At 50.7% G+C, this 14,355-nt stretch overlaps 1 protein-coding gene across 1 annotated transcript in view; it reads right to left on the bottom strand.

Moving 5' to 3' along the window:
- The window catches only part of Tspan11 (tetraspanin 11), a 36,306-nt gene extending 22,931 nt beyond the window's left edge, over window positions 1–13,375 (bottom strand). Inside the window, exons 1-2 of the mRNA XM_052172707.1 lie at window positions 13,292–13,375; window positions 2,359–2,550 (exon numbers count right to left, since the gene is read on the bottom strand). Coding sequence (XP_052028667.1) covers window positions 2,359–2,550; window positions 13,292–13,375 — 276 coding nt within the window. The remainder of the gene's footprint in view (window positions 1–2,358; window positions 2,551–13,291) is intronic.
- Between the last annotated feature and the right edge of the window lie 980 nt (window positions 13,376–14,355).

Below are 14,355 nucleotides of genomic sequence, written 5' to 3'. Positions count from 1 at the left end.
TAGATTTGAGACATGCCAAAGACTCTCAGGGACCTTAGTTGGCCAACTCTTCACCATCTGTTGGCGAAAGAGTTGGCTGTCTACATACAGGGAGTCAATAAGCCTTGGTGCACATGGAAGAGACCGGGTCTACACAGTATGTCTGTATTTAGTGTGTGCAGAATGTCACCATTTGTCCTTAATGATAAGGCACAATTATTTGTTTGGCACTAACACTGTATTTGGAATTATAAGTGGCTAAAGATGATTTTTTTAAAAAAGAGATAGAGTATGGATATAGACTATATGTGAATACTGCACAATTCTTAGAAGGTACTTGACCATCTCCTGGCTCTAGGTGTGTGTGTGTGTGTTCACTTGTGTGTATGTGTTCCCAGAACCAGTTCACATGGGCTTCAAGGCTGTTCTCTTGCCATGCCCTGTGAAGGATGACGGGGCAGGCTGTGGCTGCTCCCAACACCCCTGGCCCCCTCTGGAAGGCACCTTCGAGTACAGCTCGTGAAGGCTGGTCCCTGTAGAACTTCAGCCTACCATGTACCCAGCCAGCACCCTGGATCCAAGCTCACCCTCAGAGTCAAATGAAGGAATTCTTCAAAATGGGAGCATCATCCAGCTGGGGCTGCACAGAGCGGCTTTTATATCCAGGCCAAAAACTAGGTCGCTGCTTTGGGAGCTGCTGCAGGGGCCAGGCCTCAGGCTCCCCACGGCAAGCCCCGCCTTCTGCTCCCTAGGATGAGTGCAAGACAGAACTGCAAGTCTAGGGTGGGCGGGGGTGGGGGGCTAGGATGCAGGGTGGGGAAGAACCCTTTGAGGTTCCTTCCCATTGCCTGCTTTCTTTCAGGCTCAGCCCGATTTCTCTTTGAACTTTGGCTCTATACTGCAGCTTGGTCTTCCTCACAAAGCTCAAGGGTTTTTTTCTTCAGTTTTCTCTGTTTCTTCTGAACACTAGGCTTAATCTGGGGCGGGTACAGAGAGGCCAGAGTCAGTCATAGTCAAAGGGCGTCAGAGAGCTGGGTGTGTGGAGCCTGAGGTGTTCTCAGCCCCAGGGTCCCTGTTGGCTCCTCCCTGGCCTCTTTCCTGACCCTGGATAGACGCTATGGTTGTCTCCTCAGACTCCCAGGAAGGAGCAGTCATGGAGGCCATGGTGCTTACAAATGCCAGCCATGAAAAAGATACTCTTTACAAATGAACACATCAGTCAAGCCTCACCATGCCTCTCCGTGGAGCTGCTGTGCTTATTAAACAACATACGAGGGCGTATCCGAAGAAGAGGAGGGGGAGGAGGAGGAGGAAGAGGAAGAAGAAGAGGAGGAGGAGGAAGAGGAAGAAGAGGAGGGGAAGGAGGAGGAGGAGGAAGAGGAAGAAGAGGAGGAGGAGGAGGCAGAAGAAGGAGGAGGAGGAGAATCTAGAAATTCACGGAATGAAAGACCCAATCTTTCAGCAAATAGAGTGGGTGACCACCCTCAGAGGTAGAGACATCAGAGACAAATCACCTGATTTTAACACATGGGCCAAATTAAACAAACTTAAAAAGAAACAACACTTCATGGGTTAGCTGGGGGAAATCACAAGCTACCTTGTAACTTCGTGATATTAAAACTGAATATTGATTGCTTTAGCCGTGATGAAGGACCCTTACGGTCGAGACACATATGACACACAGGTGACATAGTGTCTGGGGCTGCTCTACAACGGAGAGCAAGACACGGGGAACCTGTGCACCAGCCGAGGGTGACCACGAAAGGACAATGGTGAACTCAGGGTGAAGAGGCATAGAGAGCCACTGTGGCACTGTTTTCAGTCTTTGCTATCTGTGAAAACTGCCTGCTAAAGTCTAAAAGGGGAATGAGGAAGAGATGGGAAGGGAAGGAGGAAGGGAAGAAGAGGGAAAGGGGAGAAAGGGCAAGATGAAGGCGGAAGGAGGGGGAGAAGAAGGAAGGGGAAGATTAGGAGAGGAAGAGGAGGAGGTGTAAAATGGAAGAAGAATAGGAAGAACAGAGGGAAGAAAAGGAGAGGAAGATAAAGAAGAAGAAGAAAAAGAAGAAGAAGAAGAGGAGAAGGAGGAGGAAGAGGAGGGGAGGAGGAGGAGAAGCAGGAGAAGAGAAGGAGGAGGAAGAGGAGGAGGAGGAGGAAGATCCTAACAGTTGCTAGAGTATTTGCTAAGGTTGACATACCTGGTCAGCAGAGCCACCACAGGCCCCACAGAAGCCACCCTGCTCTGACTCCTCAGCGCCCTACCTGGGGGGACATGTGTGATCTTTTTCTGCCCCCACACAGCCCAGGCTTACACTCACTCTCTTGGGAAGGATATTCATGGTGGAAAGACAGCTTCCACAAAGGGACAGGGGAGATACTCACTGTGGAGAGACAGCTCTTCTGCTCCCGGATGATGGCCCCAAAGCCCAGGAAGCCAGTTGTCATGACAAGACCACCAACGAAAATGAGGATGTAGGCAGAGGCAGCGAACGTGCTGGAGGCCAAGATGCTGAGGTAAACGCTCTTCTCCACCAGTGTCCAGATACCCACGGCCATGACAGCTGCCCCACCTACCTGCAGAGAGACACAAGGCCAATCAGGTGGCGCCTGAGGCTTGGCCAGTTGCCATCTGTCTGGTGCCCACTGGGCAACAGACCCTTTTCAGGCCCCTTGTCAATTAGTCTTCAAAGGTGGAATTTCAGTTTACACAATTTCAGTTTATAAATGAGCAAATGGAAATTTCAGGTGCTCAGTGGACTTGCCAGCACCCCTACCCCATCCTGCGCCTCTGTCCCCTCACAGATGCAGAGGGATTTCAAATCTAAGCCTGAGCCCAAATCTATGCTTCTTACTGACCAGGATGAAGACCCTTTGCCTTCCCCATGCCGTTCTGGGCTCTCTCTTCCTCAGCGTGCTCCTGGGTCTCTCCCAACATTTCCCAGAGGGCCTTTCTCGCTGGCCCATGCTCACATTTGGGCAGCAGTTGAAGAAACAGGCCCACTGAGGAAACGTGCCCTGCCTGAGGTCTGGCTTCTCAGAGGGACAGATCCAGGAGTGATGCGGAGCTAGGGCGTGTCCACAGTGCCTGCTCCTTGGAAGGGTGTCCATGGTCCTCACAGTCCTGCCCAGGATGGGGATGAAGTTAACTGGCATATTCCGGTTTGGCCTTCCGGTTTGGTCTGGAATGGGATTCTGCTCACTTGCTGGTCTGAGAACTGCTGCCGAGGAAGAGTGTCACAGAGAACAGCTAAGAGTTCATCCTCCAGGGATCATGAGGCCAAAGAATCGCTTTTGGTAGGGGTGATGCTTAGAAGAACACATTTACGCACCATGTGTGGACCACAGGTGCTATGCATGGAATAGGAGAGTTATTTGCTCAGGACTCGGAGACTTCTGAGAGGCTCTGCCATCTGAGTCTGGGAAGGTCAACTTCTTGCCCCCGGTCTCCAGGTCCCCATTTAAGAAGGGACCCTTTCCTCCAGATGGATGGCGGAGGCTTCTGTAGAGGTCCTACTGTGGTCAAAGCTAGAGGAGCCTGCTCCTCCCCCACTCCATTCCGCTCACACTTGGGACGCTCATCCCTGTAAAAGGTTCCCCATCTGTACCACAGTGACTGCACGGTCATTTCCCCGTTCTGTGTTCTGCACAGTGACAGACCTCAGGAGAGCAATGCTTGGGAGTCCTTAGCAGTTAGCACACACCAGGCATTTGCATCATGTGATTGACATGTAATCTGCCAATTTCTTATCTAAGTATTACAATCACCAGAGAGGACCGGGCAGGGCATATTATCCAGGTGGTAGATGAGGAAAGAAACTGAGGCTTGTTAGGGAATAGCAGTGTGTCTGGGATGACACCATTTCGGAACTGAGATTCTTCGGGGCCAGGTCTTTTGAGGAGAGAGGCAGGACTCTGCTTGGATCCAACAAAGTGGGTGTGCCTGATCCTCCGCTTCCGCTCTTCTTTCCAAGCACTCTTTTATCTCCATTAGAAGCTCCAAGAGAAGTCAGCTTAAGGGCGCCACACAGGACCTCCGCTTGCTGCTAAATGGAGCTAGAGAGGCTACCCTTCCCTCCGCCACTTGAGGCACAGTCCCCACTTCCATTGTAACCTCTCTAAACTCAGGATGCATCTTTTGATGAATAGCACCTTATGCTGTACCTGCCAGCACCATTTCTTAGTGGTGCTAACCACAGCAATGCCATTACCTACAAATCATGCTTCGTGTCAGGAATCCCAGGGCACAGTAGACGTTCAGAGACCCCATGGCAGAGGGCTATCTATGCCCCACACAATTCCTATGACCGCTCTGAGTCTGGGTGGGTGGAGCTGAACGGTTCATGTGAATGACTAGTGGCTCCCCCTGTTGGTCCACCTCCATGACCATTGGGAACTCTGAGTAAAACATAGCCCCACTACTCCCTTATATAACTGTATTGCCTAGAAGGCTTGCGTGAGGGTCTCAACTCTGAACAATTCACCTGGGAGATGGAGACAGTCCTGTAATGTCTTTGCTCCTCATTCCTTCATCTTTTAAGTTGAGAGAGCTTCACTAGATTGGGGGGTTCTAATTGATACCTTCTAAAGATCCCTTCAGTTACTTTCTTCCAAGGACTTATCTGTGCTTTGTCCATGGTGTACCGGCAAACTTCAGTCCAAGATACACACTGAGGTCTTTGCCTTTGCTTAACAAACATAGTACATTAACTAAGAAATAATTTCTCTCCCTCTCCCCCCCTCTCTCTCTCCCTCTCTCTCTCTCTCTCTTCAAAACAAATGAACTAAAAGCACAGGATACTGCCAAGCAGAGCTTATGAACATCATGAGATAGTCAGTGAATGTGATCATGATGCACTACAGCGCCATCAAATAGCTGAGAGTCCTGGTGTCTAATGGGTACAATCTGTATTGAAATGGACACACATTTTTATGAGGTAGGCTAATGCTGAGCCCCACCCACCCCAAAACCGGTGGCAGGAGCACCGTTATCTAGGACTCTCAGAGGGATAAGCTCAGACTGGCTTGTGGGTAGGTAATCTGCTGGGGTACATGGAGCAACTGGGAATCTAATTTAAAAAATATCATTTAACACGTAAAATAATGCATTTGGGATCCAGGGCTGAAGTCATGGTTGTATAATCACCCAAGGAGCTATGGAAAACCAGGAGCCCGGACCAATCAGCACCCCTGGGAGTAAGACCCAGGCAGAGACATTTTTTAAAGAAAGTTTCCAGATGTCCCTTTTGAGAATCATAGCACAGGTCCAAGCGTCCTACCCTCTCTCTCCAGTAGGTGGCGCTGTGAAGTCCCATACAACATGAAGGGTCTCAAAGTCCTGTCTCCTCCTCTAAGAGCATCTATCTGCCAGGGTGACTTAGGTTCGGGGCTTGAACAGAGTGCTTTGCCCAGTACTTTCAGATCTTACAAAATATCAGATCTGGTAGGGAAGCTGGGTCTCCAGCCACAACACAGGATCTGGAAGGGTCTAGAGGGCCATCCTGCCTATTCAGGGTCTGGAAGACAAGCTTATGCTGGTTCTGACAATCCAAAGAAAGCAAGAGGATGACGCGAATCAATGGTTCTGAGACCCCAGGGTCCCTCTCCGGAGACTATTCCAATTAATGGGAAAGGTAGCTACCAAGGGGCCAGTACTGTAACTAGCCACGAAGAGCAGGAGGGCCTTAACTCCTTCAGGGACTTCGGTTTGTTGTATGGGACTTGGTCACCTCTACCTCTGAACAAAAATTAAAAATGTTCATTACTGGAATGGGTCACCAGGTGTCACTGGAGGTGGAAGCCTCCTGTGAGTCCTTTGGATTGTATGATTAACTGTGTGGGGTTGGGACAACTCCTTTAAGTCCTAGTATCTTTAGCTGCAGATTGGGCCACTGGTCAGGGACTGTGGACAGTGCGCCGACCCCAGATCCAGTTTCCCCAGCCGTTTGCATCAGTTTGGTTCTGTAGCATCAGTTTTTCATAGGACAGAGATGGTTTCCTGTCAAATAGCAGCTGAATTTCTCTGCCATGACCTGTAGCCAGTGCTTCCAGAAAACACTGTGTGTGTGCCTGTGCATGTGCGTGTGTGTGTGTGTGTGTGTGAGTATATGTGTATGTCAATATGTGTATGTGTGTGTGCATGTGTGTGTGTATGTGTGTCAGGGTGTGGGGGGGGGAGGAGATGGACAAATACACAGGAGAGGCAGGAGGGAAGGTCACCCACACAGGTCATTGATGGAACTGTTCATTTATAAAAGAGAAACATTAACAGAATGTTTTTGTGCGATCCAGGGCACCTAGTGAGCAACTGTCCTTCCGAAGGCCTGATGGAACTCAGGTGCAGACCTGGGGGGACGCAGACTGAGGGCGTGAGAGCTATTATGGGATTTGGGGGAGGGGTGTCAGGATTTCACAGGTAGGGCTTCTCTGCTGGAGACACACAGGAGGCTGTGGGATCTGTAAGAAGGATGCCCTGGACAGGGTGCTCTGCCTGGGGTGGGGGCGCAGGGCAGGGCTGCTAGCTACGTGCCCTGTGGGATTCTGGAAAGGTTTGGGGTTAGGCAGAAAGGATGGCCCACTCAGAACCATGCTCCTTATTCATGAGTGCCTCCTGGGCAGCTTCGTCAATGCCACCGCCCGCCACCCGTGTACACAGCAGCCTTTGCAGGGGCACTGAGGTCTCTCTGCGATGTCGGCATGCTGATTCCCCCTGCTGTCACACCCACCTCCCCATCCTCCTGTACGGTCCACCCTGGCTCCTGTCCCAGATCATCCTCCAGCTCTTCCTCCTCCCAGAGGTGGACTGCGCCCCTTAATGAACTGCACACCAGGCCCCAAAAGAGAGCCCAGACTCTCCTGCATTTGCCTGGAGGCCTTTAAATCGTTCCCGCACTTGGTTAGGTTTCCTCCTTTCATACCCTGGCTCTAGGGGCCTCTTCAGAAGTAGTCACTCTTTACCTTGTATTCTATTACTTTTAATCTCTTTATGTGTGGTATGACACGGATGTGGGGGTGTGTCTATTTGTAAGTGTGGCTACACGGCATGAGTATGGAGGCCAACCTTAGGTCAGATGTTGGTCTCCTGCTTTGCGGAGACAGGCAGGGTCTCCTGTTTGCCTCTGCCTACACCAGGCTAATTGGCCCTCTGGCTTCAGGGGATTCTCCTGTCTCTGTGTTCTGTTCTTGGTGTGGGTGTAATGGGATTGCAGACCGTGTTCTACCGTGATTGGTTCTACATGGGTTCTGGGGACCTGAACTCGGGTCCTCACACTTGCATGGCATGTGCTTTGCCAGCTCCTGAGCCACCGTCTAAGCCCATGGCTGCTGCTTCTGAACTCACGGCCAGTGCTTCTGAAGTAAGGCTGTGCCACTGAGCAAGACTGTGGACTTGCTCAACGTGCGAGAGGCTGGATGCCTAGTAGGACATATATGATCATCATGACATAAATGACGCATATGATAGATATATTGACAACATGTATCCGGACACCCTGTAGCACAGCTCATTGGGTACCTGGTTTCTCATCCCTCCTTCTTTCCCATCCACTCTGCCTGCCTCCTCCAGGCATGCAGGAGCTTGGGTGAGGGGTTATGACCACATCAGCCTCTGCCTGTCAGACTCCTAGGGGCAACAACTAATGCTTCTTGCCCTTGTTTCCTGGCCATTTTTCTTGTAGAGGGGCGACCTGCATCTCAGAGGGCAGTGGAATTTCCCCAGTCCACTAGGGAGCTCTGAGGAGGGCCTAGGGGAACACTAGTATATAGTATTAAGTCACTGCTTTATCATCTGGTCTTTTCATGCATGCCCACTGAAAACCATTAGTGCCAAGCCTGCCAGAGCCCCTGCCCTCAGCTCACTGCAGGGGACTGGGTTTAGTTACCGGAGTCTAGTTTGGAAAGGAGAGGTAACTGGAGGTTAGGGCCGGACTGAGGAGACAACTTGCCTGGTGTGAATCAAGGTTATTCTCCTGGGATACTTGGATATCTTTCTCTTTGGGGGGCACGGTGAGATGGGACCAGGGCCTTGCATACACTAGGACTCTGCCTCCAGCCCAGTCACAGCCCTGGTTAGGCCACCTTTAAAGCACAAATCCGCACTCCCCTGTCTGCACTCATCTGGGTCCCTACAGCTTTCACAATACTGGTTGAGTCTGGTGCACAGGAGGGCCAGTGGCACCCCAGTACTGCTTCAGGCTGGAGCCTCCTAGATCATAGCTGCTCTGCATCCTGCTAATGAGCAACACTTCTCAAATACCAGGGAGGCATCTCTCCTGGCCCTGCCCATTCAGAGGTCCTGTCGGCTGTTGGCTCTGGACCAATTCTGTGGGGGCAGTCTTGTAGGGATAGTCTTGTTACATGCAGATCCAGGGTGGCATTCTACCTGCAGGCGTGTCCTTTATGCTTTTAAATATATACTGATGGAACGAATTCACAGGTCTCTGACTCTCTCATCTTGAATCTCATCTACCCTGATAATGTGCAAAATCTCTGGGTGGGAACTGGGTTGGAGGGACATGTCACTGGCTCACTTTCCAAAGGCAGTTCAGAAGCCAGAAGAAACCTTGTTTGGAGCCATGCACACCCAACACCTAGCAAGCCCTGCTGTCCTCTCTACCAGCAAGAAGCCTGTTGCGTGTTTCTACTGTTACGTGCCTTACACATTTGTTTTACTCGATACACTGAGTGTCTCCACTTTAGCCTCCTAATCTTCATTTACCCTGGAATACTGTGGAGTGCTAGAGTACAGGTAATGTTCTTGGGGGCAGGGGAAGAAAAGAATCATGGAAGAAAGGAAAAGAAAAAGAAAACTTCATAGTTTAGAGGGAGGAATTAGGGTCCAGGCTGAAGTGAAGTTTTACGGCCACACACTTGGCTACTGATAGAGTGGTGTAGACATCTAGGAATCATGCTGTCCCATTTGATGCCGTTGCACTGTAAGATGTGAACACGACCCTGATGCCACACCCAAGGGACAATTGCACATCACTGAGACGTCCTGCCTGGAGTACAGGAGATAGCTTTCCCATAGCTGCCTAGAGGAAGCACGCTCAGCTAGCCTTCTACTCTGAGGCCCCGTGGGCCTAGGCAGGTGTAAGTGGCTGGATCTCAAGTGAGGGTCTAAAGAGGGGGTGTTCTCCAGCCTCCCCTGCGGGTGGTGCTCAAGCCTTCCATGTTTCTGCTTCTAGTCTCTGTCTGAATCTCTGTCTCTGTGTCTCTGTCTGTCTCTATGTCTCTCTCTGTTTCTCTCTGTCTCTGTCTGTCTCTGTCTCTGTCTGTTTCTGTCTCTCTGTCTCTCTGTCCCTCTGTCTCTCTGTCTCTCTGTCTCTCTCTGTCTCTCTCTCTCTTTCTGTGTGTGTGTGTGTGTGTGTGTGTGAAGGTATACAATCCCACAAGCCCACATATACCCAGAGGCCACGGGAGGACTTGGAATGTTCTGCTCACCCCTTGTTCCCAGGAGACGGGGTCTCTCACTGAACCTAGAGCAAGCGTGCAGCCAGCAGGCTCAGTGATCCTCTTGTTTCCACCCTGCCTCCCAGGCTGGCTTTGCACATAAGTGCTGTGGATTTAAACCCAGGTCCTCCTACTTGCTCTGACTTACTTGGGCATCTCCTCAGCTGCCTGTGTTTCTCTAAATGGGGTCCCCAGTTGTAGCATCAGATCCTGGGTGGCCCCTCAAGGCAGGACCGGCTGTGAGCTGTGTTAGCATTCCCAGGTTCCCCCCATACTCGAGAGAGCTTCTGGGTGGTGGGGGATGCTTTGATTATTGACACAGCCAAGCAGCTAATTAAAATAATAAATTACAGAAAAGAGGGATGATGGGAGCCATGCAAGGAAGGGGGAGGGAGGAACGTGTCTCTGGCATCCACGCAGAAAAGCTGGGCATGTTTGCTTTCCAGGGTCACCCAGGAGGTGTGTCAACGGTGGCATCTGTGATCCCTGGCCAGAGCTAATTCAAGGAAGCCTGGGGGACCAGGGAATGTGGGACAGGGTGGGGAATGTGGGGTGGGGGGTGGGGACTGTGGGGTGGGGGGTGGGGACTGTGGGGTGGGGGGTGGGGAATGTGGGGTGGGGGGTGGGGAATGTGGGGTGGGGGTGGGGAGCTCCTGAGTCCTGCCCAGGGAGAGTAGTGTGGGATCTGCTCTGCTTTTCTCAGATGAGGGAATGTGACCCACTCAGGACTGTGACCTTCATATAATGATGGCAGTGGAATTGACAAAACAGAAAGGTCTCAGGGGTGCCATGCCCCATGCAGGCAAAGTTAGCTTCAAAAGGAATGTTTCCTGTGAACAGTCCTTGTTTTCTATGAAAGTCATGATGCCAGAAGCTCTTAGTGCCCTGGCAAGGATGGAGGAAGCTGCTGTAGATATGATCATCACCTGTTCATCCCCTGCATCAATAGCGGGGCGCCAATACAGACCACCAATTGTACTAGAAATTACGCAATAGCAAGTTCTAATTCTTACAGTTCTGCATCTATCTATCTATCTTGGTATCTGTGTGTGCGTGTGTGTGTGTGTGTGTGTGTGTGTGTGTGTGTGTGTGTGTATGAAATACATATATATACATGGTATATATATAAATATATATATATATATATTTATATATATTTCATATACATATGAAAGTAAGTGAATTGCCTAGCGGCTGGATTGCTGTGGCAGTTTGATAAGAATGTCTCCTGTAGGCTCATCTGTCTGAATACTTGCTCCTCAGTTGGTGGAACTATTTAGGAAGGGTTAGGAGGCATGGCCTTCCTGGAGGAGGCCTGTCATGGGGTGGATCTTCAAAACCTGTTTTAAAACAGATGGCCATTTTGAAAGCCCATCCATTCCAGTTAGGTCTCTCTGCCTCACGCTTGAGGTTCAGGATGTAAGCTTTCAGCCACTGCTCAGCACTATGCCTGTCTGCCTGCTGCCATGCTCCCCACCATGATAGTCATAGACTCATCCTCTGAAACTATAAGTCCCAAATCAACTCTTTTCTCTGTACGTTTCCCTGCTCATGTGGTCTATTGGGAATCATAGCCAAGACAATCATCAACAACTGAACTTGGTGAGCTAGGCCCCCATCTATACAATAGGGGTACTAGTGACACTGAGGGCTGGAGTTGAATGGAAGGTCACAGAGGAGTCTATGCAGCTTTTCAGTGCTGGGCATCATGGCTACCAGGCTGGCATCGGGCTTTATGCTCCATGCTGGCCCTTGGCTGCGCCCTGCAGCGTGGACCTACACTCGAGAGGCGCTTTGCAGTGGTGTAACAGGGACTTTGTGTTCTACAGCACTCCCCGCCCGGGTGGCTGGGCCGTGCTCTGTGTCAGCCTCTGTACTGGAGGCGCAGTGGGCAGCAGACTGAGGATGTGGGAAGACACACTCCCCATTGCCCGTCACTGTAGTTCTTCAGGGAAGGCAGAGCTGTGGGGCCCCATGGAAAGCATGCAGACACTTCTCTGTCTTGTGACCAGGTTTAGGTAAGTCACAACAATCGGACTTTGGGGTATGTCTCCAGTAGGAGGAGACCTTCTCTGTGGGGAGAAGTTTCTCCTTGAATATTCTCTCTCTGGTAAATTTTGCTCAATTTGAGGGACCAGAGCACGGCCCTGGATCATGGACTTCTCAGTCTAGAACGTCAAGGAACAAGCTGCTGGCTCGTGCCTCTGTGGACAGAGACGCCTTGTCCTGGCCACCCTAGGAAAGTCACATGTGAGATGTGAGAGATTCATTGTGTGATAGTTGTCAGTCTTTGGAGATTATCTGGAGTGGGTAAAGGAGACTTGTATGATCAGGAAAAAATTCTTAAACAACAACAACAAAAAACTTGACCCAGACATATTGACTCATGCCTGTCATCCTAGCTAAGGTTAACAGGATTGCCACACGTCTAAGGACAGCCTGGGCTACAGTATGAGACCTATCTCAGAAAACAAACAAAATTAAAAGAAACCCAAAATCTTAAAAGAAAAAATCCAAAAAAAGAAGGAAGAGAAGAAAGGAGGGAGGAAGGGATGGAGGGAGGAAGGGATGGAGGGAGGAAGGGATGGAGGGATAGAGGGAGGAAGACGATGACGGAGGGAAGGAGAATGCAATTCTTGCTTATCAAGAATTCTAAACACCCTGAGTGACTTATCTGAGAGTCAAATCTATGCATGTGGCCTAGTTGTCAGTCCCCAGCCCCAGAGCTTAATTATCCACTATCCGTACCCCCGGGCCTCCCTGGTCCAAAAAACTCTTTCCTGGGAAGAGCAAGTTGCTTTATTTTCTGTTCACAGGAACTTTGTAAAAATGTTTAGGCAAACGCTGTGTCTATCATTTTAACACATAAGATACTATATATCCTATCATATCAGATGCGATGGTGTCAGATTTTCCTATGCCTTGAAACCTATCCTGAGCTGCTGTTTTGGCCAGGAAGGAGCTTAGGACCAGTTTGACCCTTTGGTTCCTCTGTGTTTTAGTATGTGTGTGTGTGTGTCTGTGTGTGTGTGTGTGTGTGTGTGTGTGTGTGTTATAATAATCCCTTACCTTGTACCTGGAGTTTAGCCCTGCCTCATCAGGATGATGTTTTGGGAGCATTTTCAGTCTTAGAAGCTAGGGGTGATTTCCAAACTACAGCTAAGGAAACAGACTCAGACTCAGAGATCTAGCTAAGGCTGACTGCAAACCTGCCCTGTTTCCCACATCCAGTGAGACCACAATATGAAACACACAATCAACAAACAGCAGATGTGGTGGAAAGCCCCTATAAGCCTAGCAGCTGGGGGAGTGAGTCCGGAAGGTCACCAGTTCAAAGCCAGCCTGGACTGCAGAGCGAGGCATCACCTTAATAAATGAATTGGAATAAAAGGGAACATCTCTACTGGCCATCTGGGGATTGATTGCATTTTGTTCCTAATTAGCCAGGTCATCAATCACCTCTGGGAAGAAGAGACCACACTGCTGTGGGAAACTTGTGTCAGGTGCCATAGAGACCATCCCTGTCTCAGTGCAGCCCTGAGACCATGGCAACGCTGGTGGGTTTCAGCGGGGAAGGGGCATCATTTCAGCAGTCAGGATAACATGGGCATGGTGTGCTGGTGTCTGGGAGGACAGAGGAGGCTGCACGCAGTTCCATCTAGACGTGGTGTTCTGGACGGACTCCCTGAGAGCTGCAGCCTGGAATCCTCCCACCCTCACAGCCAGGGTAGGGCTGGCTCTGAACAGCAGGCATGATGAGTCCCCTGCATGGTCATTGGCTTGGGAGAAGCCAACCTTGGCAGTGACTCAAAACTGAGGATGGCCAGACTATAGGTGTGGGGAGGGGCGTGCCACAGCCTGAACTTACCCAGAAGAAGAAGTTGAAGAGGAAGAGCAGGTACTTCAGGTGGGCCAGCAGCCAGTCGTCCTGCTCTGTCTTGCAGTGCGCCATGGCGGCTGGGCCTGTGGAGAACATGACCATGCTGAGTAGGGACACCACAGGGACCCTTGGCGTCCTTCCCACCCCAGCACCTGGAAGGCTTAACGAGTCAGTGTTCCCAGTGGCTTCGAGGCTGAGTCTCCCAGTGTACATGTGTAACTTGGACCCTAGACGAAGAAGTACGATCTAAGGATGGGCGATCTTGGTAGAGCTTCCTGGACTTTCAGATCTGTTTTGTTATTATGACACAGGTGTCTAGGGCCCTTCCCCTGCCACCCCCCATTGCAGAACATGCTTTTTGTCCATGCACATGTATGCAGACACATGCTTGCTCATGCATACGCACACATTTGGCAAAACTGCATATCTGAGCATGGCCTCTGCCTGTGTCACTGTGCACAAGCATCTGTCTAAGAGGGACCTTGATCTCCTAGGGCCACCTCACTTGTCCTCAACTCCCAGTTCCCAGAGGAGGAGGAAGTGGGTCCAGTTGGCTAGTGGCTCTGCCAGAGGATGTTGGGAGTCCCTGCACGCTGACTGCTAGCTTCAAGTCCCCAGTGTGCACTGTGGACGAGTCAATGTCCTCAGCATCCTCACCTGTAAGCATGATAGACAGCTCTGCCGTGGGATGCTCAGAAAGATCCGTGGGAGCCTCTGGGTTCAAGGTCTCACTAGGCTTAGGCACACAGTATGTGCTCATTAAATGGTAAATGAGAGAGCCTCATTGCATTCCCCAGATGCCCCATCTCCGACTCAGCACCACCTTATCTTGTCTGACCCCTGGATGGATGGCCTGAAAACTGTGAAACCAGTGGAGCTCCAGAAGTCTCGCTGGGCATTGGCCCTCTCTGCTTCTCAGTAAGTACACGCCACAGCTGGTAGTCTCTACTCCCCGGCTGTGGCAAGTTACTCAACCTCCCTGTGCAGGATCACAGAGCAAAGAGGCTTGGCAGTACTTCCTGGCTGGAGGACAGCTGGGGAAATGAACACAC

This window comes from Apodemus sylvaticus, chromosome 2, assembly GCF_947179515.1.
Source record: "Apodemus sylvaticus chromosome 2, mApoSyl1.1, whole genome shotgun sequence".
Lineage (NCBI taxonomy): Eukaryota > Metazoa > Chordata > Mammalia > Rodentia > Muridae > Apodemus > Apodemus sylvaticus.
The sequence above is the reverse complement of the archived record's forward strand: the minus strand, read 5'-3'. Positions and strand labels throughout refer to the sequence as shown.